The sequence below is a fragment of the Pollachius pollachius genome (genome assembly GCF_949987615.1).
Source record: "Pollachius pollachius genome assembly, chromosome: 6".
NCBI classification, from domain to species: Eukaryota; Metazoa; Chordata; class Actinopteri; order Gadiformes; family Gadidae; genus Pollachius; species Pollachius pollachius.
In genome coordinates this window covers 4,482,413-4,508,397 of record NC_136939.1, presented here as the reverse complement: position 1 = coordinate 4,508,397, position 25,985 = coordinate 4,482,413, and the positions used below count along the sequence as shown (strand labels likewise).

Here is a 25,985-nt window from a genome sequence, read left to right as displayed (position 1 = left end):
CCACGCTCCGGTCCAGACGGACCCCCGGGTACGGTGGGACACTCACCATACTCCTCCAGCGCTTTGAGCGCCACGTCGGCGTGGGTGGAGCCGAAGGCGTTGCGTACGAAGCGACGCCTCCGCCTCAGGTCGTCCTCCCAGTAGTCCAAACGCCAGAAGTCGTGCAATTGGCTGAAGGGGTCGGGGGGGGGGGGGGCGGGGGGGGGGGGTCGGAAGGAGAACAGGAAGAACAACAAGGGTGAATCGGCTGAGAGGTACAAACGCGGTGCAAAGCGCAGGCGACAACAAACGAGGCGTGTAATCCAAAATAAATGAGAGAATAAAAGTGTTTTCTAGCGTCGCGGCGCGCTCAGACTGGAATTGATTTCTCAGAGGAGTGACTCAGAGGGAACGGGCGGACGGAGGGTGAGAGAGTACGGAACACCTTGTGGCTCGCCTCAGAGGCGTTTCTTGTTTGTTCATCTCAGTTTGTTTGTTCAACTCGTTTTAGGAATTCATTAACATTTAAATTTACATTCAGGAAGATTAGCAGACGCTTTTATCCAAAGCGACTTACAATAAGAACATTTGTCGGAGGAAGGAGAAACAACAATATACCGCTGTCAGTACAGTAAGGACCTTTGTAGAACCAAGTGCCAAGCGCTAACAATCGCTAGGTTAACCCATTCCCCGTATACAACAAAGATAGCCAGGATGAGATGCTACACAATTAAGAACTATAACTAAGTACGACATACAATAAGTGCGTACATTAAGTGCCAGGACGTACAACATACAACAAGTAGGAGGGGAGGACGGGCTGGCTATGCTAGGTGAACTCTGAACAGGTGAGTCTAGGTGAACTCTGCACAGGTGAGTCTAGGTGAACTCTGCACAGGTGAGTCTAGGTGAACTCTGCACAGGTGAGTCTAGGTGAACTCTGCACAGGTGAGTCTAGGTGAACTCTGCACAGGTGAGTCTAGGTGAACTCTGCACAGGTGAGTCTAGGTGAACTCCGCACAGGTGAGTCTAGGTGAACTCCGCACAGGTGAGTCTAGGTGAACTCTGCACGGGTGCGTCTAGGTGAACTCTGCACGGGTGAGTCTAGGTGAACTCTGCACGGGTGAGTCTAGGTGAACTCTGAACCGGTGAGTCTAGGTGAACTCTGCACAGGTGAGTCTAGGTGAATAGACTATGACAGCGCGCGGGACAGGGCACGTGTCAACAGGGCGCCTGCAGGTGACGGGGAGCGGCTGTGGGCAGCGGGACGCACCCCGGGGCCGCTTGAGGGAGGCAGGCAGCAGACGCCGCACGTCAGACCCTCTCACATCAGCGGCAGAACGGCTCCGGGCGAGAGCCGCGTGGCGCTACGTCCTGAACGCGTAAAGGTGAGCGAGTGAGGGTGACAAACCAGAGAGAGGGGAAGATAAAGTGTGTGTGTGTGTGTGTGTGTGTGTGTGCCCATGTGTGTGTGATTCCTAGTTTGTGTGTGTAACAAATTGGAATCTCAATAACCCCATTTTTAAAATAAATAAATGAATTAAAATTTTCAGAAAAGTACATTCCGAAATTTTCTAAGAATTGTTTGATTTAATATAGACATTACACTATGTACGTGTAATCATAGTGTTTAATGTACGTACATTATCTTGAGATAAGGGTTGGTTTTGCTGTATATGTCCCTCTCACCAATCAGAACAAGGGGTGGGGCCTACTGATTTACAGCGAGCTAATGTCCCCTCACCTCTGTGACATCGTGCCCCATGCTCCGTGCTTATTGGTCAGGATGTTGAGGATCTTCTGTTTCAATTGGTTGGCGGTCACGTGATCCCGGTGCTTGGCAGCGCTGATGAGGTGATCGCACATTTTCTCCTCCTCCCTCCGGTCTGAGGCGTACTGGGCACAGTTTGACTAGAGAGAGAGACATAAAGAGGGGAGAGAGAGAGAGAGAGAGAGAGAGAGAGAGAGAGAGACATAGAGAGGAGAGAGAGAGCAAGAGAGAGCAAGAGACAGAGAAAGAGAGAGAGGGAGAGAGATTAGAGAAAGAGAGAGAGAGAGGGAGCGAGGGAGAGCGAGAGAGAGAGAGAGAGATTAGAGAAAGAGAGAGAGAGAGGGGGCGAGGGATAAGAGACAGATAGAGAAAAGAGAGATAGAGAGAGGGAGAGAGAGGGTGAGAGCGAGATAAGAAAGACAAAGAGAGAGAGATACGAAAGAGGCATAGATATAGAGAGGCAGAGAAAAGGAGAGGGAGAACGAGACAGATGAGCAGAGCGAGGGCCAGACAGATAGAAAGAGACAGGGGAGGGGGGGCGAGAGAGGAAGGGAGGTGAGAGGAGAGGAGAGAAGCAGAGTGGGTAGAGACAAGGTCACAGGGCAGGAGACCAAGGGCAGACAGACGGGTGGCAGGGCTTCAGAGGCTAACCCAAAACAAGATGGCAGTGTACTGTGTACTGTGCGCGTGTGTGTGTGCGTGCGTGAGTGAGTGAGAGAGTAACAGAGAGTGAGATTGTGTGTGTGCCTCCATGCTGCCTGCGTGCGTGCGTGCGTGCAGGTACCTCGAACTCGGCGTGCTTGTGGACGTCCTCGGCACGCTGTCGGTTGAGGATGAACTCGGCCTCGTTGGCCACGCGCACGATGTGGTCCTTCATGGCGTGGCACAGGAGCCTGGGCAAGAGACAAGCAGCGGGGACAGTGAGGAGAGGGTGGGGGATGGAGGGGAAACACAAAGGGCTTCAGGGGCTCGGGACAAGCGAGGGCAGAACGCCGCTTTTGTCCCGTTTCGTCCTCGCCTCGCCCGAGGCCGACATGATTCACTAAGGATGGATTAGCTAAGGGTGAAATAACTAAGGGTGGACACATACGTCCAATGCAGACACACCGCCTAATTAACCCGCAGAGGTTTCTAGTGATAGATAGATTATTAACCTGTTACAAAAGGTGTAACCATTTTGAATAACACTGGACAATACGCAATTTCGCAAAATTGATTTATTTATAGCTACCTCTGGCTCTTTTTTATCTGCAATTCTAATTATCCGCAATATTGCTCACTTTGTATTGACAGATTTGATTGACTTTTATTGTTTGATGTCTGTTTGTTTGTCAGTTTTGTTGTTTGTTGTCTGTCGACTAACTTTGTGAGTTAATGGATACATGAATTTCCCCAAGGGGATGAATAAAGTACCTATCTATCTATCTATCTATCTATCTATCTATCTATCTATCTATCTATCTATCTATCTATCTATCTAAGAAATCTAAGAAAATATATCCGTATGCATTTTTTAATAGCATGGCCTAGCGTAGCATTAGCTGCGGGGCGTCCAGCTGCTAGCGTGTTCTCCTCAGTCAGCCCTAGACGGTTAGCAGTGAGAAACCCACTTCCGCTCCTGTCCTGTTAGCGGTTCCACAAACACACCATCCCTCCACCTCCGCGTGCTGCATTATGTAACGCCTTCATTTACACCGCATTCATTTTCCCCTTTAAGGCAGCCAGCGACGGCGCAGGACGTGATGCAGCCGGGGTGAAGTGACAGCGACACCGGGTTGAAAGCTGTGGTGTGAAGCACCAATTTAGAGAGTGATACTTACAGTGTGTTTGCGTGTTTGTGTGTGTGTGTGTCAGTGCGTGTGCGTGAGCTTGTGTGTCTCTGTGTGCATGTGTGCATGTCATTGCATCTGTGTGCGTGTGTGTGCCTCAGTGCGTGTGTGTGTGTGTCAGTGCGTGTGCGTGTGTTTGTGTCAGTGTTTGTGTCAGTGTGTGTGTGCGCGTCAGTGCGTGTGCGTGAGCTTGTGTGTCTCTGTGTGCGTGTGTGTGCGTTTGCATGTGTGTGTGTTTGTGTGTGTGTGTCTCAGTGCGTGTGTTTCAGTGCGTGTGTGTGTGTGTGTGTCAGTGCGTGTGTGTGTGTTTGTGTCAGTGTTTGTGTCAGTGTGTGCGTCAGTGCGTGTGCGTGAGCTTGTGTGTCTCTGTGTGCATGTGTGTATGTCATTGCATCTGTGTGCGTGTGTCTCAGTGCGTGTGTGTGTGTGTCAGTGCGTGTGTTTGTGTCAGTGTTTGTGTCAGTGTGTGTGCGTGTGTGTGTGTGTGTTTGTGCTTGCGCGCGTGTGTCAGTGTGTGTGTCTGTGTGTGTGTGTGTGTTAGTGTGAGAGAGAGACCTAGGGAGAGTAAATGAACACTCACCTCCCCTCATTAATGAGCTCAATGAAGGCCAGCCCGGCGTTCTTCTGGATCGAGTTCTGCCATTCCTGAGGTTAAGAGGGAAAGGAATCAAGTATTAATAAAACCTTGTAGGATTAATAAAAAGCATTTATCTAGTGCCTTTCTAACCAGGCCACTAACCAGCCACTCTAAGTGCCTTTGAATATTGCCAAATAGTTTTGGGCTATTCACCCAGTCACACACCGACGGCGGAGTCAGCCATGCAAGGCGACAGCCAGCCCGTCAGGAGCAGTCAGGGTTAGAGGTGTCTCGCTCAGGGACATCTCGACACTCGAGGAGGAGCCGGGATCGAATAGCAACTTGCCGGGTTGCAAGTCAACCCGCTCTACCACCTGAGTAGGGCTGGGCGATTAATCGAATTTCGATCTTGATTTCTATTTTAGCGTCAAACGATCAAAAAACGAATATAATCGATTTTGATTTCTTTTTTTTTTATGTTTATTTTTATGTTTCATAGAAAGTGCACAGAACAGCTGGCTACATATCTGTACATTATTTCAGATTTGAACTTTTTTCTTTTTGACCATTTTGTCTAATTTTTTAAGGCGAAATTTCAAAGTTCTCAGTTACAAAATGTTTTTAGGAGAGACACGCTGAATAAATACATCATGTTTTCAAACTCAAAAATGATCATTTGAATAATCGTGATTTCAATATTGACCAAAATAATCGTGATTATGACTTTTTTCGAGCAGCCCTACTCCGGAGCCACACTTGGCCTAGGAGTTGTAGCAGTAGTAGTTGTAGCAGTATAACTATTAGTGGTATCAGTAGGAGTAATATAGTACTAATATATTTTCCTCAACCACCTATTGAGGAATAGCCAGCAGCCGCGTTTGTACGTTCATAGCTATGTCTGTAAGCTTAATCAACAACCAATTCATGAATTCAAAGCACATAGCTACGTTTACACACTCACAGCTATGTCTGCAGCTATGGGCCAGCACTTACGTTGCCCCGATAAATATTGAAGGGCAATCACTGTGCCCCCATTAAAACCCCCTTTACATCGTTGAACTGTTTGATAAACCATCGGTCCATCTTGAGCATAGAGACTAGGGGACATACAGACGAGCGCATTAGCAGCTCTTCAAATATTCTCCTGTGTGTGTGCGTGTGCGTGTGTGTGTGTGTGTGTGTGTGTGTGCGCGGGCGCATTCGTGTGTGTGTTTGTCTGTGTTTGCGTGTCTGTGTGTGTGTACTGTGTACGCATGTGTGTGTGTGCTGACATGTGTGTATGTGTGTGTGTGTGTGTGTTTGTGTGGACATGATTGTCCAATCATCAAAGCCGACTAACGGCCACGATGAAAGCCCGGGACTGCTGCTAAGAGCTCCATTAGCTCCACTGGTGCTGGTGGTTGTGGAGAACGCAGAGGGTGGGCTCTCCAGTTACCTTCCCCATCAGGGAGATCAATATCTGGGCTAAGGTTCTCTCCCCCGAGCCCCTAATGGATGGCCGAGCCGGAGCCGGGGGTAATTCTATACGCGTCGACAGGATCAGGGCCAGCCGAGGAGAGGAGGAAGGGAGGTAAGGGGGGAGGTCAGGGGAGAGAGAGAGAGAGAGACGGGACAGCGTGGCAGAAGTGGAAGATGATGGAAGTAAGAGGACGCGGTTGAATGGGAGCTCATCAGAGACAAGGAGTGGAGAGGGGCGCTTCTGACATCGGGAGTCAAGTCGTTCGAAGTAGGGAGGAGGAGAACAAGGGATGGCCGGAGGTGAGGGACCGGCAGTAGGTCAGGGGCGCGGAGGTGGAGATGGCGTGTGGGCCGTGAGCGAGGGCAGCAGAGGAGGAATTAAAACGCGAGCTCCTTCAAGGAGAAGAGCTCTTGAAACAAACTCCCAAGAATACTATGAAAGGACGGCTGCTTCAATGAACCGCCCAGAGGAGGCCCGAGAGAAGGACATGGACTGTGAGGGAACTACGGGATAAAAGATGTCCTCTTGGTGCTCCTCAGGTCATCCTCGGGGTAAGTTCTGTCTTTTTTGTTTCGGATGCTATGTTAGGATGAGCTACGGCTGAGCTTTATGCTTATTGTGCACTAAAGGAGGCAAATTCCTTGAGCTGTGATGAGAGGATACTAGAACGCTATCAGCAATTTCGCTGTACTTCTGACTACGAAAAAAGTGTTTTGTTTGTGTCTGGGATGATGATGATGATGATGATGATGATGATGACGATGACGACGATGATGATGACGATGATGACAGGGGGGAGGAAGTGGTTTTAGGTTTCATCTGCAATGCGCTCGCCCCTGGACCCTGGAGCCAGGGCGCGTCTGTAAGCAGATACCCTGAGTACCCGGGTTGGCTAACCACGGTGGAGACCAAACCGGGCTCACAAGGACCCAGACGTTTTCAATGTGACACATGTCGGGGTTAAAGGTTAGGGTCGACCATGTGAAGGCATATGTCGCGGTATGCGTAGGGTGCACCCTGTTTTTCATTCAAAAGGGCTAGCATGAATGAATGAATAAACGAATGAACGAACTCCAACGCTGATTACGAGCTTACATTTACATTAAGGGCGTTTCGCAGACGCTTTTATCCAAAGCGACTAACAATAAGTACATTTGTCAGAAGAATGTGACACAACAATATCTCTGTCGGTACAGGACGTTCATAGGACCAAGCGCCAAGCACCAACAATCGCCAGGTTAACCCGTTCCCCGTACACAACAAAGACAGCTGAGGAGAGGATGCTACCCAACAAAGTACTAAAGTAACTAGTAACTAAATACGACGCACCATAAGTGCGCACATTAAGTGCCAGGATGTACAAGGTAGAATGAGTAGGATGGGTGGGGACGGAGAGTCTGAGTGAGTCGAGAGTCTGTTGACGAGCTACAGCTCATCGGCATTGGGCTTCCGCACGGATCAGCGGGTGTAGCGATCGGTTAGCTGGAAGGCCGACGCCCCCCCCCCCCCCTCGGGTGTCCAGTCAGCGTCAGTAGCCCCGGGGTCCAAGGGAGCAGACCTTGTAGTCCCGATTTGCATGTCTTTATTTCACTGAAGAGACCCCAGCTTCCCAGCAGCACATCAATAATGCAATAGTGGAGCAGAAGACCAAGGTGTGTGTGTGTGTGTGCGCGTGTTTGTGTGTGTGTGTGTGTTTGTGCGCGTGTTTGTGTGTGTGTGTGTTTCTGTCTGTGTGTGTGTGTGTGCGTGAGAATGGGAAAAACGTGTGTGTGTTTGTGCGTTTCTGTCTGTCTGTGCGTGTGTGAGAATGAGAAAAACGTGTGTGTGTTAGTGTGTGTGGGTCTGTAAGAGGGAGAAAAACCGATTGTGTGTGTTTGCGCTAGTTTGTGTATGTATGTGCGTGCGTGTGTGTGTGTGTGTGAGCCAACCTGGGAACAGAGCAGCATGACGAGCTCCACCACCGACGTGCTTGACTTCATGCACACCAGACCTGTGGTGAAGACGGACAGCGCAGTCAGAAACCTCATTCACACGTTCACCTCACACGCACACACACACACACACACGCACGCACACCCACACACACACAGAAACACAATCTCTCTCTCTCTCTCACACTAACTCACTCACACACACACACACACACACACTCACAATCACTCTCTCTCACAAACACACACACACAAATACACACTCACACACAACCAATCTCTCTCACACACATACACACAAACAAAAACAGATAAAACAGTAAAGTCAAGTCAGATACAAACAATATATATCAATATTGCACTTTGTGTGCGCATAAACATTTAAACAAGTACTTATTATAGTCCAGTATAAACAGTAAAAGGCATTCCACATAGAAGACAAACACATAGACAGTAAGCTGAAGGTAGGATGAACAGAACAGCAGAGAGAGAGAGAGAGAGAGACAGAGAGAGAGAGAGAGAGAGAGGGAGAGAGACAGAGAGAGAGAGAGAGAGAGAGAGACAGAGAGAGAGAGAGAGACACACAGAGAGGGAGAGGGAGAGACGAGAGAGAGAAAGAGAGAGAAAGAGAGAGGGACAGAGAGAGAGAGACAGAGAGAGAGAGCGAGAGAGAGAGGGAAAGAGAGAGAGAGGGAGAGAGAAAGAGAGAAAGAGACATAGAGAGGAGAGAGAGAGAGAGAGAGAGAGAGAGAGAGAGAAAGAGAGAGAGAGAAAGAGAAAGAGAGAGGGACAGAGGGAGTGAGAGAGACAGAAAGGGGGAGGGATTCCAGAAGAACACGTAGACAGTGGGTATAACACCAGGACACCAGGAAGTGAGTGAAACAAGCACACACCGACTCGTATCATAACCTAGCTTACTTTAGCTGCTCAGACTCGTCCTGCACTGAGATATAGATACCACTGCTGCTAGCCTGGCATGCTAGCCACAGAGCTAGCGTGAAAAATATAACTTCTCACCTGATTGACGAATGAGTGAGACAGCCAGGTGATGCACCCACTCACACACAACCACATACGCCTTTTTCCTTCATCACGCGCACACACGCACACACACACACACACACACACACACACACACACACACACACACACACACACACACACACACACACACACACACACACACACACACACACACACACACACACACACACACACGTGGTGCAGGGCAGTGCAGTGGAGACGGGGACAGTGAATGGGCAGACTTCACAGACTGAGAGACGCCGGCTAGAGAAAAGGAGGCGTGTACAGCACCTGTACCTTCTATGAGCAGCTCCTGCCCATGGCTGCCCAGAAGGGTCCTGGACAGGAAGGGGGCAAAGTCCACAAAGATCTCCCTCAGCAGGGGGGCCACCTTCTCTAGGGCCCTCTCCAGCTTGGTGGTGATACTGCACCCGGGGAGGGATGGGGGAGGGAGGAGATCAGGGGTGGAGGGAGGGAGGGAGGGAGGGAGGGTACAGATCAGGGGGGATGGAGAGAGGGAGGGAGGGAGGGAGGGAGGGAGGGAGGGTACAGATCAGGGGGGAAGGAGAGAGGGAGGGAGGGAGGGAGGGAGGGAGGGTACAGATCAGGGGGGAAGGAGAGAGGGAGGGAGGGAGGGAGGGAGGGAGGGAGGGAGGGAGGGAGGGAGGGAGGGAGGGAGGGAGGGTACAGATCAAGGGGAGAAAGCAAGAGAGAGAGAGAGAGAGAGAGAGAGAGAGGGAGTGAGAGAAGATCATTAGGCAAAAATGGAAGACAATTGGGGGGAAGATAAGAGAAATGAGACGACTGCGGTGCATTTTAAGTACAGTCGATTCAATTAAAGTGTGGTAGCAGGAATGAGAAAAAAAGCACAAGTCAAGAGAAGGAAAAATGTCAAATAAGTTAAGCCACGAACACACAGAATAACGACCGGGGGGAGGAAGGGAAGCAGGGAGAATTAATTATGAAACATCCTCACAAAACCCTGCAGAAGCAGAACGCAGCTCACACGCTTCTGCGCTTCGTTCCAACTGTCAAAACGTGTGTACAATGTGTGCAGGTTCGGTGTTTGCACGTTTACTAAACCAAAACCTGTCAACATCTTGTGCGACGAGCGGAAGACGACTTAATTGCAAAACACTACGAAACATTGCAAGTCATCTTTTAAATTGTTGTTTAGTTGTTTTACCCCTGGTGTTGTTAGTTGTTCTTCATCCGCCGCTAGGTAATATCGCTCCTTAATCGGCTACTTATTAATACCACGAGACGCACACGCCTAGCAACTGCCAAATCGGTTGTTAGGGTTTTGCCAGCTTGGTTGTCCCACGCCTGATGTAATCGGGTGAAAGGACACAAAGGTTTCGCCTGGCGTTCTCACAGAGGCGTGCTCGGGACGAGATACGACTGCGGTGGGCATTATGGGATGGACCAGCGGTGCGATGTTGTGGACGTTGAGGTGTGAGTGTCGCAAATGAAAGGTTAATGAGGACTGAAATTGGAGGCTCATCTTTCATTTGTTTTGGATGAACGGGTCAGAAGGAGGAAAAAAAAAGAATAATGAATTATGAAGGAAAAACTGGATCCCCGCCCCCTGGCTAATCATAAAGTATTAGAAATGACCCCATTACTTGATCTATTAAGCAAATAATCAATTAGTAAATGTTGCAGCATGTAAACAGCAGGGCAATGTAATTGGAAAGAGTGTGCGTGCAACGTGTTAGGCTGTGGGTGTGTGTTTGCGGGAGTTTGTGTGTATGAGTGTGTGTGTGGGTATGTCAGTAGTGCTAAAGTAAATGTTCCCCAAGATCAAACAATGTCAAGTTTAGCTCGCGGAAATCATAACAAGAGCGTAGACATAATATTGTGCTGGTGGTGGAGTTTAGAAATGTCTTATCATCTGAGAATTCATGGAGAGGAAATGGGTCACCTGGAATTCGCACATTACTCCCGCTAATATCCTTCGTTCAGTTTGAGAAGATCATACGGGCGACACCCCCCACAAGGGATCCATAGATCAGCCATGGTCGGGTGTGATCCATAGATCGCGTGTGATCATCCAGCATATGGGATCCAGAGATCACGCGTGATCCATTGATAAAATGTGATCCATAGATTAGGGGTGATCCATTTATAAAATGTGAACCACAGATCACGCGTGATCCATAGATCACGTTCGATCCATCGATCATGTATGATCACGAATGTCCACAGATCCTGGGACCTGGTAATGGCCAATGACGAAGTTTGTTCCCATAGGTTTGCTCAATCAGAGAAAGGAATGAGTGTTTATCGATGGGTTTATCGCTGGCTTCTGGGTCTGAACATACAAAGTCCTCTGTATCTCACTCTCTAAAGCCCTGGGGCTCATTGACTTTTGGCAAGTTGTGGAGGCAGTGAATCAGTAAGGGAGAGCTGAGAGAGCGAGAGCGAGTGGGAGAGAGAGAGAGAGAGAGAGGCTAAGAGACAAAGACAGAGAGAGAATGTGTGACAGGATGTGAAGACCCTGAATCTCTTCATCTGCCCCCCATAGAGCACCTTCTGACCTCCAACGTACGAGGGATTTTTGCGGCCCGGGGTGCGTAGATCATTCTAGAAAGTCAAACAGCGACGGTGGGAATTATCTGAGGAACACTGGAGTGTGAGGGTGAGTGTGCCGTTAGAGCGGGGTGCGTTCATTGGCTGAGTGCCAGACGGTGGACAGCCTGGCCCCTGGACACAGCCAATCGAACGGGCAGGCTCAGGCCTCTCGCAAGGCATTATGGGTACAGTTGTGTTGTGAGCAGTGGGGAGGATGGGAAGGAGGGGGGGGGAGGTTCTGCTTGCCTAAAACACTGCCCTGCGTCTCTTGGGGTGGTCTGGAAGCCAGCGAGAGAGCTAAAAGACTTGAGCTCAGGCAGCGTCTGACCGCACTGCTCCACCTCACAATAGGAACTGCAATGTAAACCACACAACACACACACACACACACACACACACACACACACACACACACACACACACACACACACACACACACACACAAAGGGATTAAGGAACGCACACTCTCAACACGGTATTCCTGCGTTCGCACTCGCGCACGCACACACATTACTGTCACAGACTAAGATTGTTACAAGACTAGCTTGAATGGGCTATAATATTAAATACGGTTTTCATATTACCATGATAGGGATGGTTCAATGTACATTCTTTTTAGGGAAATGACACTTACATGACTTTAAAAGGGAATCTCTTAAATATCTCTATAATCTTATATTTGTAAGAGCTATGCAGGTTATGGAAACACACTTAAGACGCCATAAAAAATCTATAATTTATGAATCACTCCACACTATTGTAGCCTGGAGAGCCAGAGGAAACCGAAGAAGAAATTCCTTCGTTCGGAATAGGGCTCCCTGAAGTTAGACACATTTCATGGATTATTCACAGAATTAAGTTATACCAGAAGATCCTTTTTGTATCAGAAAAAGGTACATGTTGGTCTTCTGGTAAAACTCAATTTTGAGAACGATCCATGTTCAACCTTGAAATATGCCTAAACTTCTGGCAATGAAGGAACGTGTGTAGGGTCTGACATTACAGGCTACAGTGGGTGGGTGATGATAACCAAATTTTGTATATCGCTGGTGCTGTATTGCTCTAAGAATGAAACACATTGAATTATGTGGATTGTGCAAGAGTAACCGAACACTTCAAACCTAAAGGATAGCTCCACATGTTTACCAGAGTTTGCATGGTAAAAATCAAATTTTAGTTTGATTTTAATGTTCGGTCACTCTTTGATATCACAGCCTTGGAGTGTTGAAATCAATTTATTAAAAAGCTTGTGTTAGCAATTGTGAAATTAATGACTCGTGTTCCGCTCGAGTATATTATAACCCGGGATGATTAGCGGTGCTGAATAAGTACGCTGCAGTCGTGTTAAAATATGGTAAGCTGTTTTGGGAGAGATGACGAATATCCTGTATTGAAGTCCGGCTTAGTGCAATCTATTTCAATTAAATTGGTCAATTATTCAGTGTTACGGTTATCAAGCTAGTGTGTCACTGTGGGTGTGTGTCATTATGTGTATTTACGGGCCTCATAACATTTATTGTGTTGGCGCAACTAGTGCGACTGCTGACCGCATTGGTTTGTTCATTCTGAACAGAAAACATGGTATGGGAAAGACGCAAAGGCCGAGATTTAAATAAGGTGTGTGGGGGGGGGGGGGAGGGGGGGGGAGAAAAACAAAGAGAAGCAAACAAGCGGGAGAACGCAAACCAGCAAACGGGCATTTAACCGGGGACCAAAATGGCGGGATGTGAGCGTAGCTTAGCACGGTAGCGTGAGACGGCGGGCTCCTGACCTCATGTTCTCCATAGTGTCCTCGGGCATGGGCGCCACCGTCTGCACCGCCGGCAGGCTCTTGCTGGTGGCGCCGTTGACGAAGGAGGAGGACGAGGAGGAGGAGGAGGAGGCAGAGTCTGCGGCCCCTGGGGAGGAAGAACGACAATGGCGAAAAAAGATAAGAAAAGTAAAACAACCGAGAGGGGAGGTGGAAAGAGAGAAGGGTGAAGGGGGGAGGTGGCAGGGGAGACGGAACATTAGAGACGCGGTCTTAATTACCGGGAACATTAGCCGGCAGACAGCGGAGAAACGCATTAGCCCACGGTATCGCACTGCTTCTCCTCAGACTTCTGTCCGAAACAACCCGCATAGAGGAGCTCTACTTCAGCACCCATCCCTTCCGCGGCCGTTGTGCATGCACGACGCCGAAGGTTGTCAATCCTAGCCCCCTGTGAACGCTACCGATATCCTCTAATGAACAGGTGCTGCATGGCCTGGCCCCTCATCCTCTCCGGGTGAACCCGTTGGCCCTCACACCATCACGAGGTGGGCTACCTGTCAGGCAAGAGCGGCTTTGACAGGAGCGCGTTTGCTCCCTGCCCACAAACAGCACACACGTCCAGTGAGGGCGTGTGGGCCTCTCATTTATATTTCACGACCGACGCGGGCGTTTTTCCTCCACCCCAACCCTCAAACCCGACCATAAATCCCAAACACACAGCAGCTTAACGTTGTAGGGCACGATTACACCCCAGGAAAGGACCGCCGCATTATTACCTGGATGTTATATGTACGAGGTCATGAGCAATGTCTGCCATATTTCACACCACTGCCGACTTTCAAAAAAAGTATCAATACATTACGCTGCAGTGATGCAAGGATTGGCCAGTGTGCATTAAATCGCACAGGAATTCACTTTTCATTTTCTTGCTTCGCCTCAGGCCACACGGTTAGTGGACGGCGGCACTAGAGGGCAGTAAAGGGCAGCCAGCACCTTGACGCCCCTTCGTTCCACAGCCCGGGCTCATTCCTCAACATGACCAACGGCAGGCCAATCCCTGCAATTAATCTCGGGGGGAGGCTCCGCGTCTGACAGAAAGATGATTCCCGTTGCAGTGTTTGACCACGCCCGATCGCGCGTTTCCTAGCCGTCGGCGCGAGAGACGTTGTGAGGAAAACAATTTGGCATTTGTCAGAACACGACGGCTCTGACCCCTGCCGCATTGATTTATAATAAGGAATCAAAGGAGGACACACGAGGAAATGCACCGTGACTTTTACCCAGCGTCCAGCACTATTGGCTCTTACCAGAGAGTGCTTTGTATTCATCTGCCGTCTTTACAAAGCGAGAAGGCTTTTAAAGCCTTTTATTATCTCCCGTTGAAGCACTCTTCCATTTGTTCTAGTTTTTATATTGTACATTCTGCATTCGTGATGATCATACATTAGCATAAATATACGTTTTTAAGAGCGGCGCAAGTGTAAGTGTATCTTGCTGTGTGTGTTTAAGAAGAGGGAGGTGCACAGGTGACCTCTAGCTCACCTGTAGTGTTGATCATGCTCTTTGGGGTTGCCGTGGCAGCGGCGAAGATGTTGGGTGTGCTGCCGGGAGTGGCTGATCCACCTGTGGTGGGAGTGCCCACCGTGTTGACAGACAGGCTGCCGGGCGGGGCCTTCTTGACTGGCACCACGACGCTCCTATCAGGGGAAAGAGAAGCACGGGTTGACCAATCAGCTGTCAGACGATACACGGATTTGTCTCTGGTTTGGACGTTACATTATAAAATGGAAATGTCTGTTGAAGACGATATAGTTCTTTGATATTTTCCTTTTATTCATGAGATACTAGTGTCGACTAATCAATTAATTAAAATGTGTTCAACGTTTTTGGCAAAGGGTTGTGTAAGAAATATAGAGTGGTTATAGTTTAAAAAGGTGTGTGTGTGTGTGTGGGAATGTTTTCCTGATCATTGTTTTTATCAGCATTCGCTGATCTTAAATATGCATTGTAATAATTCACACCCGCGTTTCATGTGTTGTTCTTCTGATCTGGGAACAAATCAGCTCATCAATGACTAAATTAACAGCTATTTAAAGTGTGCCGTCTTCAGAGACGCGTGTGAAAACGTCCCGATAGCACAGAGAAAAGGGTTTTAACGGCATGGCCAATAGGATCTCTCTAGGATTATCAGCAATAAAGGGAAATCGTTTTATATGCAATATGATGCAACATCCCTAGCAGCCATCCATCAAAGAGTACAAAGGTTGATTGCCTCTCCTAAAAGCCATTAACACATATTACATTAAAAATCGATGAATAAAGCTGTGGAAATTCACAGCACTTTATTTTTTACTTTCATCATTTTTAACCTGCTGCGATGTCATGGGGCCCTCGGAGGAGGAGGGAGGGAGTACCTGTCGAAGGAGTGGAACTGCATGGGCAGCATGGGGTGTGTCTTCAGGGCAGGGTCCGGGTGGTAGGGGGTGGGCCCCACCTCCTGCCCCGTGTCCCCGCCGTCCAGAGGGGCGGCCACCAAGCTCTTCAGGATCTCCTGTCGGGGGGGAAGGGAGAGAGGGGGGGGGGGGGGGGGGGGAAGAGAGAAAGAGAGAGAGCGAGAGAGAGAGGGGAAGGGAGAGAGAGAGGGAGAGAGAGAGAGAGAGAGAGAGGGGAAGGGAAAGAGAGAGGGAGATAGAGGGAGAGAGGGGAAGGGAAAGAGAGGGAGAGAGAGAGAGAAAGGGAGAGAGAGAGAGAGAGAGAGAGAGAGAGAGAGAGAGAGAGAGAGAGAGAGAGAGAGAGAGAGAGAGAGAGAGGGGAAGGAAGAGAGAGAGAGAGGGAGAGAGAGAGAGAGAGGGGAAGGGAGAGAGAGAAAGAGAGAGGGGAAGGGAGAGAGAGAGAGAGGGGAAGGAAGAGAGAGAGAGAGGGAGAGAGAGAGAGAGAGGGGAAGGGAGAGAGAGAGAGGGGGAGGGAGAAAGGGAGTGAGAGAGGGGATGAGAATGAATGAACAAGCACGCTGCTCTTGAAGAGCCTCTATGTTTTACTGCAGGTGTATGCGGGAGGTTTATGTTTCCCATTCGACTCCTCGCTAATGGAATACCTTGACATTGATAATTTAACTCACAACGTTAAAACACCTTCTTCTTTTTGCCGGCCCTTAGCATGCATGTATGAATAAACCTCGAGCCTCATAGAACGCTGTCCGCAGAGAGATTAATATTTCACAAATTGAAATTCCTTCCCAGCCTTTGGACCGCGGATTTGCAAATGAGCCGAACCTGGAGGCAGAACTAATAACCGGAATATTGGCCGAGCTCAGAGCCGGCGTGGAAGAAAACCGGGCTTTCCTCAGCAGGTATGCGCGTTATCTTTTGATCACTAAGAACACAACGACACGACCATCACACAAACAACACGCCGCGACCCGCGCCCTCACCTTGACGTTGATGCCCTTGTTGGTCTGGCTGATGCTGGAGATGGAGGAGGGCGGAGCCTGACCCGGGTTGGAGGCGGAGCCAGGGTTATGCGGCGAGTCCAGCAGACTCTCCTGGGACCTCCTGACGTCCGACAGGCCGCACAGCAGGTCGGCGGTGCCCACCACGCCCACGCCGCCGACCACGTCCCGGTCCCGGTCCGTCTCCCTGCCCACCATGCCCAGGCCCAGACCCAGGCCCATCTCCGAGCCGTTCAGGGACCCAGACACGTGGCCCTCCTCCCCGATGCCCGAGTCGGTGTGGGGCAAGCCCCCGCAGGGGGAGTTGTCCCCGGGGGTGGAGCTCTGCTTGTCCCGGTCGGAGAAGCCCGACGAGGGGTGTTCTGGGGGGTGTGAGGGACAGGGGGGGGGGGGTGAATACGTGCCTGGTTGGTCTTTAGAGACACCTGCTCCATGTTTCCTACCGCAACTAAATATGAGAGGTAGAACGATTCTCAGGAGCTAAACGCGCCCAAAGCATGAGTCAGACCATCTAGGGGACTTTTCTCTGGAAATCGCTTTATTCCGGTGATGAAGTGATTGCATCACCGGAATAAAGGAGACTTGTCTGGGAACGTTTCACAAGGGCTTCGCAATACCCACATTCTGGTAACAAGACACATTCCCTGCAACCTTAGGAACTCGGGAATACAACCATAGAACCATAAGTGTTACACATTACAATACACTCCCAGAATAACGAAGAACATAAGACTACAGAACGTATGGGACTTGACCTTGAATGCAGTAATCATGCAGCAAACACTTCAATGAACTCAGCGAGGCTGTTTTTAGCGGGCGCCTCATTGGCCTCAGCATTCTGTGTTTTTTTCTCTGTTGTCATCCCCGTCAGTGGGTAGAAAAAAAGTGCTTTATCAGTGTTTGCCCGAGGCTTTTTATGCATTCGCCTCCCCAGCGGGAAAGCGATGAGTCACTTCCTGCTGCGGCAGGAGCGATGAGCTGTGGGCCTGACCTGTGCTGGTCGGAGAGTTGATCTCGTGGCGGATGCTCCTCCCTGATAGGCTGGTGGACCTGCCAATCTCCCGCTGGGGCTCCAGGATGTCTCGGTACTTGGAAACCATTAGCACGGAGATGAAGTAGACGACAGCCAACGCCAGGAACTGAGCCTGCTTACTGTCGTCCTGGAATACGCACAGACACACACACACACACACACACACACAGACACACATTACAATGCACTCTAAATAAAATAAGTGTTATGGATAAGGCCAAAATAAATGCATTCTCACCACGTCTCTAAACACCACGGCCCTGAGTCGGTTGATGTCAACGTCCTGCAAGAGGCGATCTGGGTCCTGCTGTGATAGGAGGAGACAAGGTAGCAAGGGAGCAAGGCAGGAAGGAAGGAAGGAAGGAAGGAAGGAAGTCAGCTTACACCTCCAGCCTCCTGAGTGTGTGTTTGTGTGTGTATTCTTCCGGGTGTGTGGGGAGAATCCATCTCATTACTACTCATACATCGTAAACATGACATACACCCACGACGTCGCACGCTATCAGTTTGACAAGGTATAAGTGTAACAGGGGCCCATGAGAGATGGTCTGTGTGTGTGTGTGTGTGTGTGCGGTACCTTGTTGGTAGTGGGGGCGCTGTGTGTGTGTGTGTGTGTGTGTGTGTGTGTGTGTGTGTGTGTGTGTGTGTGTGTGTGTGTGTGTGTGTGTGTGTGTGCGGTACCTTGTTGGTAGTGGGCGCGCTGTGTGTGTGTGTGTGTGTGTGTGTGTGTGTGTGTGTGGTACCTTGTTGGTAGTTGGGGCGCTGTGCAGGCTGTCCTGGGATCGGCTGCTGCTCAGAGACGATTTACAGCCGCGCTCTCTCTGCCGCTGTCTGCACTCCAGGCAGTTCCTCACCGCAACGCAGCACACTGGAGCACGCACACACACACACACACACACACGAGAGAGTTCTACGGTAAGAGTAACGCGGTTCAGGGGAAGGTACATTTCCTATTAAAATGTTTGTGCGTCATATTTTACTCTGTTAAATGTGGCGTCGTTTAGCAGGGTTTCATTATTTAACTGCAGAGTTATAGCCGCTAATATCATAGCAAGGTCGTCTGTACCACAATTCATACGGTGTGTGTGTGTGTGTGTGTGTGTGTGTGTGTGTGTGCGTGCGTCTGTGTCAGTGTGTCTTTTCAGTGGCTATGAATGCATATCTAACTCCCCAGTCGGCTACACATAATGCAAGCAGCTAGCCATAGAGGTAAAGTGTTGGCACTTGTATTTCACTTCCCACACCAACGTTTGGTTTGTTTACGTTTTTCCTGCAAGGGAAAATTATATTTGATTGAAAAGGAAATGCGATTTTCTGGGACATCCAGCTTATCGTTTATGCCCTGGAGTTCTGTCCCTGACTGGTCTCTAATAGCAACATGATTACACATTCAGCTTGAAATGTACTGAATATACATTTAGTATATTTCATATCTTACACAACCACAAGATGGGTATTAATCCATAAAACGCCAAAACTTAAATATTTTAACCCTAGATGTAGCACTAGATGTATGTTTATACGTCTTAAAGTTGAGGTGTATTACCCATTTAGCTCGACATAGTGTTGTATTAAACACATTCTGTATATTCCATATCTTAAACAACCATAGGATGGTTACCAAACCATAACATGCAAAGACTTAGATATAATATATCTACATGTAGGTGATCCGTTCATACGCATCAAAGTCGAGATGTATTACATGTTTAGCTCGACATTGTGTCGGATTAAACACATTCAGTGTATTCCATATCTTATACAATCATCGGATGCGTACCAAGCCATAAATGCAAAATCTTAATATCTACATATACACAATATGTTCATATGTGTTGTATTAAACACATACAGTATTTTTATATTTTATACAATACGGGTACCAATCATTAAAAGGCAAAAACATAAAGATAATATATCTACATGTATGTCATACATTCATACGTCTCAAAGTGGAGACGATCTTCGCTGCCACCTCTAGAAAGATCCGGGAGAGATGCTTCTAGAGATGTTGCTTGCATAAGATATTCCATATCTTATACAATATCTTACACAAGGATATTTCATATCTTATACAATATCTTACACAAGGATATTCCATATCTTATACAACATCTTACACAAATATATTCCATATCTTATACAACCACGGGATTGGAACCAAGCATAAAATGCAAAAACTGAAATATAATCTATCTAAATGTACGCGTTACGTTTGTACATATCAAAGTCGAGACGATGCCAGCTGGCTACTCTAGGAACATCCGTTCCGTTCCGGATGTTTCTAGAGTATGATTATTCAACTCCAGAAACATCCAGAACCGGAACGGAAGCTTCTACAGCCGCCATCGGACGTCGGACATCGGACAACGTCTGGGCATAGGGGGTGGACTGGAGATGGGATGAGGGGGTAGAATAAAAAAACTCAAACTCACACATACCAAGTCGGAGGCACTGCCTCATCAGCCCCCCGCTGGACATGTTCTTCTCCGCCTCGATCTCGCTGAAGTTGAGCGAGCTGGCGAACACCAGGACGTCCACCATGGCCATGAGGCGGGACAGGAAGGTGACCGCCGTCTCCGAGGACATGCCCTGGGTCGCCTCGATGTTCTCAAGCTCCGTCTGGTGACCGGGGAGAGGGGGGGGGACAACAACGGAGGAGTTCACGTGGATGAACACACACACGCAAAAACACACGTGATCGGGAGGGTGCTTTCTTGTTTGAGTTTAATATTACTTTTTAGTATAAAAGAGCAGTAGAGCAAATTAATCGTTAAGTTGATTGCAAAGAGATTGCTTTTTCTTTGTTTTATACGCTGGGAATACTATTGATGTACACCAAAATAATATAGGATTTATTGATTTAGTATACTTGTGCATCAACTGCAGAAAATGGTAACATAATTGTGAGTTAGCATACTCGTCTATCAACTGCAGAACATTTAAACAAAAGTGTGAGTTAGCATACTTGTGAAGCAACTAAACAACATATAACTACAGGCTGCTAGCTAAGTATATAAACATCAACATTCAGTGACAGTGTGACATCACAGAGCAATGTGTTAGCAATGAGCCAGAGGCGACACACACAAAACCGGTGATGGGAACACAGAGGTAGCGACATCGGCGGGGAGGAGACGTTAACCCTTCGGCAGACAGAGCTAAGCTAAGCTAGGCCCCTGAAACGTGACCATACACACGAGCAGTAGCACTCGCTACCCCAAACGTTCAGACCACAGAGTTAATAAAGTCACTAGCATGAACCCTGGAGTCTACAGGGGGGGGGACGAGGGCAGAACGGGTTCTGGAAGGTGGGGTGGGTTGGGTGGTGGTGGGGGGAGGGAGGGGGAGTTGACGAGGAGCAGGAGCGCTGAGCCTCAGGTGAGGTCAGGTGACGTGCGTACAGACATACGGAGAGAAGGAGGACAGACGGAGAGTGAGGACGGCCAATGGGGTGTCAGGTTGGCGGTCCCCAGGTGACAGTGGTGAGGGTGCACTTGGGCGATTTGAGATTGGGTTTCTTTGGGTTTTTTTTTTGTTTACGCACCTCACCCCCTGTGGCTTCAGCCCCCGGCAGAGGGTTCACCTCCTTGCCCTTTGACCCCCCCTGGGATGCCGCTCCTCCTGCCTTCTTTGGTGTCGATACAGAGGGGGGGGGGGGGGGGGGGGGGAGGGAAAGGCTTAGCAGACGTATCCCCCTGGTGGCTTGTTCAAAGCGCTCACCTCGCAGATATTTGATTACAGGTCTTCAGACAACAATGCAGTGCATCACTCGAGATTTTATTTCATCCCGATTAATTCAGATCAACATAATGATTCAAGCCGTAACAAAATAAATAGAGGATAAAGAGGAGAAACTAGCAGTAAATGATTGAATTGATTTAAGCTGCGTAAGGACAGTGATTAACATTGAAAGCGATATAAAAAGGTTTTTAGTTCCGGGTTCAATTAAACAATAATTATGAGCTGTACAATCGCATCACAAGGCAGGAATGCATCTTCTAATTTGAACCAATTTGAATTCAGAAGAACGTTCCACCCTTTGTCCTGTCCGTTTTCAACCTTCACTGATTTGAACTCTCTGCGTACTTGCTCCGTTTCGGTAACATGTAATTTCCATTAGACAGCAGCAGGGAGCTGTTACGTGCTCCTGTGTGTTCTGAATACCGATTGGAATTGGACTGCACTTCAGCACATAAACAGGTCGAGGGGAAAGTAGTAATGAGCAGAAGCAAAGAGGAAGAAGCACAGCGAAGGATAAAACAACACGATGGATGGTCAGGCAGGCAATGGCGGGAGATTGTGTCAGTCTCGCGGTCAAAACGGCTTTAAGTAGAGAGAGAAAGGGAACAGCAACTTACAGCGTTGGCACTACTCTTAGAGCTCTGCACATGCAGAACGAAAACACAGACAGACAGACGAAACGATAACAGGACAGAAAAAAAGAGAGGAGGGAAAAGAGATGAAGAGTTAAAATAAATAGGTAATAGCAGTCATAAAGTTGTTGAATTATTAATAAAAGGGGTTGGAAAGCAGGGTAGTAATTAAGGCGTAACGCTTCTACGGAATGTCGAATAGCTACAGTCGACAAAGGTACACGGCAGAGATAGAATATAGTGATCATTAAAAAAGGTTTCTTAAAAAATGTATCAATAATAAATTCAACTGCAAAAATACACATCTTTCAACGTTAAAGGAAGAACGACATCAGAACGATCCAACCACTGGGACTGGAGAGGAGACGTGGTATTTTGAACCTCAGCCACAAGGCCCTGATCACAGCTGTTTTAAGATGTGATGCGGTGATCTGTAATCCCCCCTCCCGCCACAAGGGGCCAGAACCGAGCCACTTACAGAGGGGGAGGTGGCCGCAGAGAGCAGAGGAAGGATGCCTCCGCAGGCGATGATGATGTTGTCCACCATCTGAGAGATGAGATGGATGGTGTTGTGCACGAAGATGATGTTCTCGTTGCTGTTCACAAAGTCCATTACGGACTTGGTGGAGTGACTAGAAAGGGAAATGTGATCATTAGACCGATGATGTGAAGTCATCAGGGAGTTATTATTTCCTACCAGGCATACCCAACTAGAACGCCTTGGAAGGAAAGCTAGCTTGTTTCAGTGACTTGTGTAGGTTGCATTGCAAGTTTATCCAGGACATTCTTGAAATTTAGGTTAGCTATTACATAAGATGTCTGCAGGAGATGTAACTAGATCTACTTTAAACAGCATTTGGCATGAACATGAGTTTCCTATATATATATTTAGATTTATGTGTAGGCTTTTCAGTAAGCCTGAATGGGAAAGCGTTTGGGTACACTGTGTGGGTTGTAAAGCAAAAATAGGCTCATAACTTAAACTCTTTATGATTTATATTGTAATACCACAAAATCTAGCCTAATCTCACTATCAGTAATATAGTAAAACCACTAAATCTAGCTTAAACTCAGTACCAGTACAAGTAATACCCCTCAACTTAGAACAACTCTGTATTAGCAATGTAATACTACCTGCAATGTAATACTACTAAAAATAATACCCCTAAATCTAGTTTCAACTCTGTAGGCCCATCAGTAATACAGTAAGACCCCTAAACCTAACTTAACCTCTGTGTCAGTAATATAAATATCCCTACACCTAGCTTAAACTCTGTTTATCCATCAGTAATACAGTAATACCCCTAATCCTAGTTTAAAATCTGTATTAGCAATATAATACTAACCCTCAACCTAGCTTAAACTCTGTATTAACAATATAATACTACCCCTAAACCTATCTTAAACTCTGTAGGCCCATCAGTAATACAGTAAGACCCCTAAACCTAACTTAAACTCTGTAGGCCTGTCAGTAATACAGTAATACCCCTCAAACAGCCCATCTCGTTAACAACCATCAGCAATAGAGCAATACCCCTAAACCCAGCTCAGCCCGTTCACACAACCAACTACGACCCATCAGTAATGGAGTAATACCCCTAAACCCAGCACGTTAACAACCCACTACGACCCATCGTAATACCCCTAAACCCAGCCTGACCCGTTCACACAGCCCACTACGACCCATCAGTAACGGAGTAATACCCCTAAACCCAGCCTATTAACACAACCCCCTACGACCCATCAGTAATACAGTAATACCCCTAAACCCAGTCTGACCCGTTAACAGCCCACTACGACCCATCAGTAACGGAGTAATACCCCTACACCCAGCCCGTTAACAGCCCACTACGACCCATCAGTAACGGAGTAATACCCCTACACCCAGCCTGACCCGTTAACAACCCACTACGACCCATCAGTAACGGAGTGATACCCCTACACCCAGCCTGACCCGTTAACAACCCACTACAACCCATCAGTAATACAGTAATACCCCTACACCCAGTCTGACCCGTTAACAGCCCACTACGACCCATCAGTAATACAGTAATACCCCTACACCCAGCCTGACCCGTTAACAGCCCACTACAACCCATCAGTAACGGAGTGATACCCCTAAACCCAGCCTATTAACACAACCCCCTACGACCCATCAGTAATACAGTGATACCCCTACACCCAGTCTGACCCGTTAACAGCCCACTACGACCCATCAGTAACAGAGTGATACCCCTAAACCCAGCCTATTAACACAACCCCCTACGACCCATCAGTAATACACTGATACCCCTACATCCAGTCTGACCCGTTAACAGCCCACTACGACCCATCAGTAACGGAGTGATACCCCTACACCCAGCCCGTTAACAGCCCACTACGACCCATCAGTAACAGAGTGATACCCCTACACCCAGCCCGTTCACACAGCCCACCAGCACAGCGCCCTAGCCCCGGCAGCGGGCCCCACCTCCTCCACACGTGGACATCGGTCTCCAGGGCGAACAGCAGGTCAGTAAGTAGCCGCTGGTGCATGGGCGACCACTTGAACTCGGGGATGCGGAACATGGTGGTGCGCGGGCCGGGGCTGAACTGCCGCCGCTGCTCCTCTGTCATGGGCATGCCGCGGAAACCCAGGTCCACGCGCAGGTCCCGCTCCAGCTGGGCCGCCGTCCGGCCGTGCAGGGCCTGGGCGGGGGGAACCGCAGAGGGACGGAGTGAGACCAGGGGGTCAGCAACCTTTTGGGACCCGAGAGCTCCTTCACGGGTACTGAGTCGGACGAAGGGCACCCGGTTTGACGCACTCGTCTGAAATAACACATTTGCTCGCTTTGCCTTAATTAGGTGTTATTGTTAATGATTAATGACGCTCATCTGGGTGAAGAGACACCGAATCATGTCAAGGATTTCTCACAATAATTATCAACCGTGACTTAAAAAAGGTGAGAAAGAGTTGTTCAAGAATGAGTTGTGCTAGGTTTAGATCAGGCCTGCGGGCGCCTCATATGTGTACGAAACTCAAAGCGCTTACAGTGATGGGGGGGAGGGGTACTCACTAACCACCACCAATGATGGGCTGCCATCATGGTTCCTGTCTATAGCTTACACAGACAGGGGGCGCCACACCTCTCTGCCCACAGCAGTCAGGGTGAGGCGTCTCGCTCAGGGACACCTCGACACTAGGCTGAGAGGAGCCGGGGATCGAACCAGCAACCTCCCGGTTACAAGTGAACCCGGCTCTACCTCCTGAGCTACTGCCGCCCCTGATTGTAGGAACCGTGTTGGATTTCCAGGAATCAGGCAACACGTATGTCAGTATGTATATCAATAAACATATATAAATAAACATACGATAACCCACTAAACCATTGGTCTGAGGCTATTCTGTACACAAATTATAACATGGCATAAAAGTCAATGTTAGCAACATATTAGCGGAATGAATCAATACTATAAAGGACTGCATTCATCATCACAACCACACACACACACACACACAACCACACACACACACACACACACACACAACCACACACACACACACTCACACACCCACCCACCCACACACACACCTGGGTGGTTGCGGTGGTCTGGATCTTCTTGACGTCCTTGTCCTTGCCGTCGTCGGACCTCTCGGTGTCGGAGGTGGTGCTGGCCGTGTCCCCGCCGGCCTTCAGCCCCGCCCCCTCTCCGTCGGCCCCCGCCGGGCCCTCCCCCTCGGGGAACTCGGCCCTGGCGGCGGCGTGCGCCTGGGCCCTCGCCTGGAGGCTCTCGGCGGCCGCGATGGAGCTGATGTCCGCCAGGGGGCTCTGGATCTTGAAGGCGTCGTCCTCGGGCATGTCCCCGGGGCCCGAGCTCTGCGTCGCCGGGCCCAGGTCCGAGCCACAGCTGGTCATGTGGGCCAGCAGGCTGAGGTCGTCGCTGGCGCAGCTGGGCCCCGGGCCGGGGGGCGGCGGCTGGTCGGCCCTGGGCAGCACCAGGGGGTCCGGGGCCGCCAGAGCCGGGAGCAGCTTCTCATCCACCTGAGGAGGAAGGAGAAAAACGCTGAAATCCCCGGGAACCGTCGGGGATCTCTGGAGCGCCTTCACCCCTGTGGGCTTGGATAAGATCGACCGAAGACCCGCTGCTCTCAAACAATAAAACCTGTGTTTTTATGTGGCAGGGTGTGTGTGCGTTATGTACTGTTTGAATGTCTCTGAGGCCAGGCCAAGGGCGTGTTTACAGCCAAGGCT

The 25,985-nt window shown here is 49.1% G+C and overlaps 1 protein-coding gene across 1 annotated transcript in view; it reads right to left on the bottom strand.

Moving 5' to 3' along the window:
- The window catches only part of nbeaa (neurobeachin a), a gene marked incomplete at both ends in the record, with an annotated part of 120,807 nt that overhangs the window by 21,506 nt on the left and 73,316 nt on the right, over window positions 1-25,985 (bottom strand). The window contains 20 exon segments of the mRNA XM_079737547.1: window positions 47-171; window positions 1,724-1,890; window positions 2,535-2,643; window positions 4,160-4,224; window positions 7,544-7,605; window positions 8,861-8,994; window positions 11,390-11,497; window positions 12,915-13,041; window positions 14,439-14,593; window positions 15,311-15,447; window positions 16,327-16,706; window positions 17,336-17,504; window positions 17,616-17,684; window positions 18,121-18,245; window positions 19,819-19,999; window positions 20,925-21,008; window positions 21,739-21,762; window positions 22,232-22,385; window positions 24,224-24,441; window positions 25,326-25,775. Of these exon segments, the coding sequence (XP_079593673.1) occupies window positions 47-171; window positions 1,724-1,890; window positions 2,535-2,643; window positions 4,160-4,224; window positions 7,544-7,605; window positions 8,861-8,994; window positions 11,390-11,497; window positions 12,915-13,041; window positions 14,439-14,593; window positions 15,311-15,447; window positions 16,327-16,706; window positions 17,336-17,504; window positions 17,616-17,684; window positions 18,121-18,245; window positions 19,819-19,999; window positions 20,925-21,008; window positions 21,739-21,762; window positions 22,232-22,385; window positions 24,224-24,441; window positions 25,326-25,775 (3,043 nt within the window).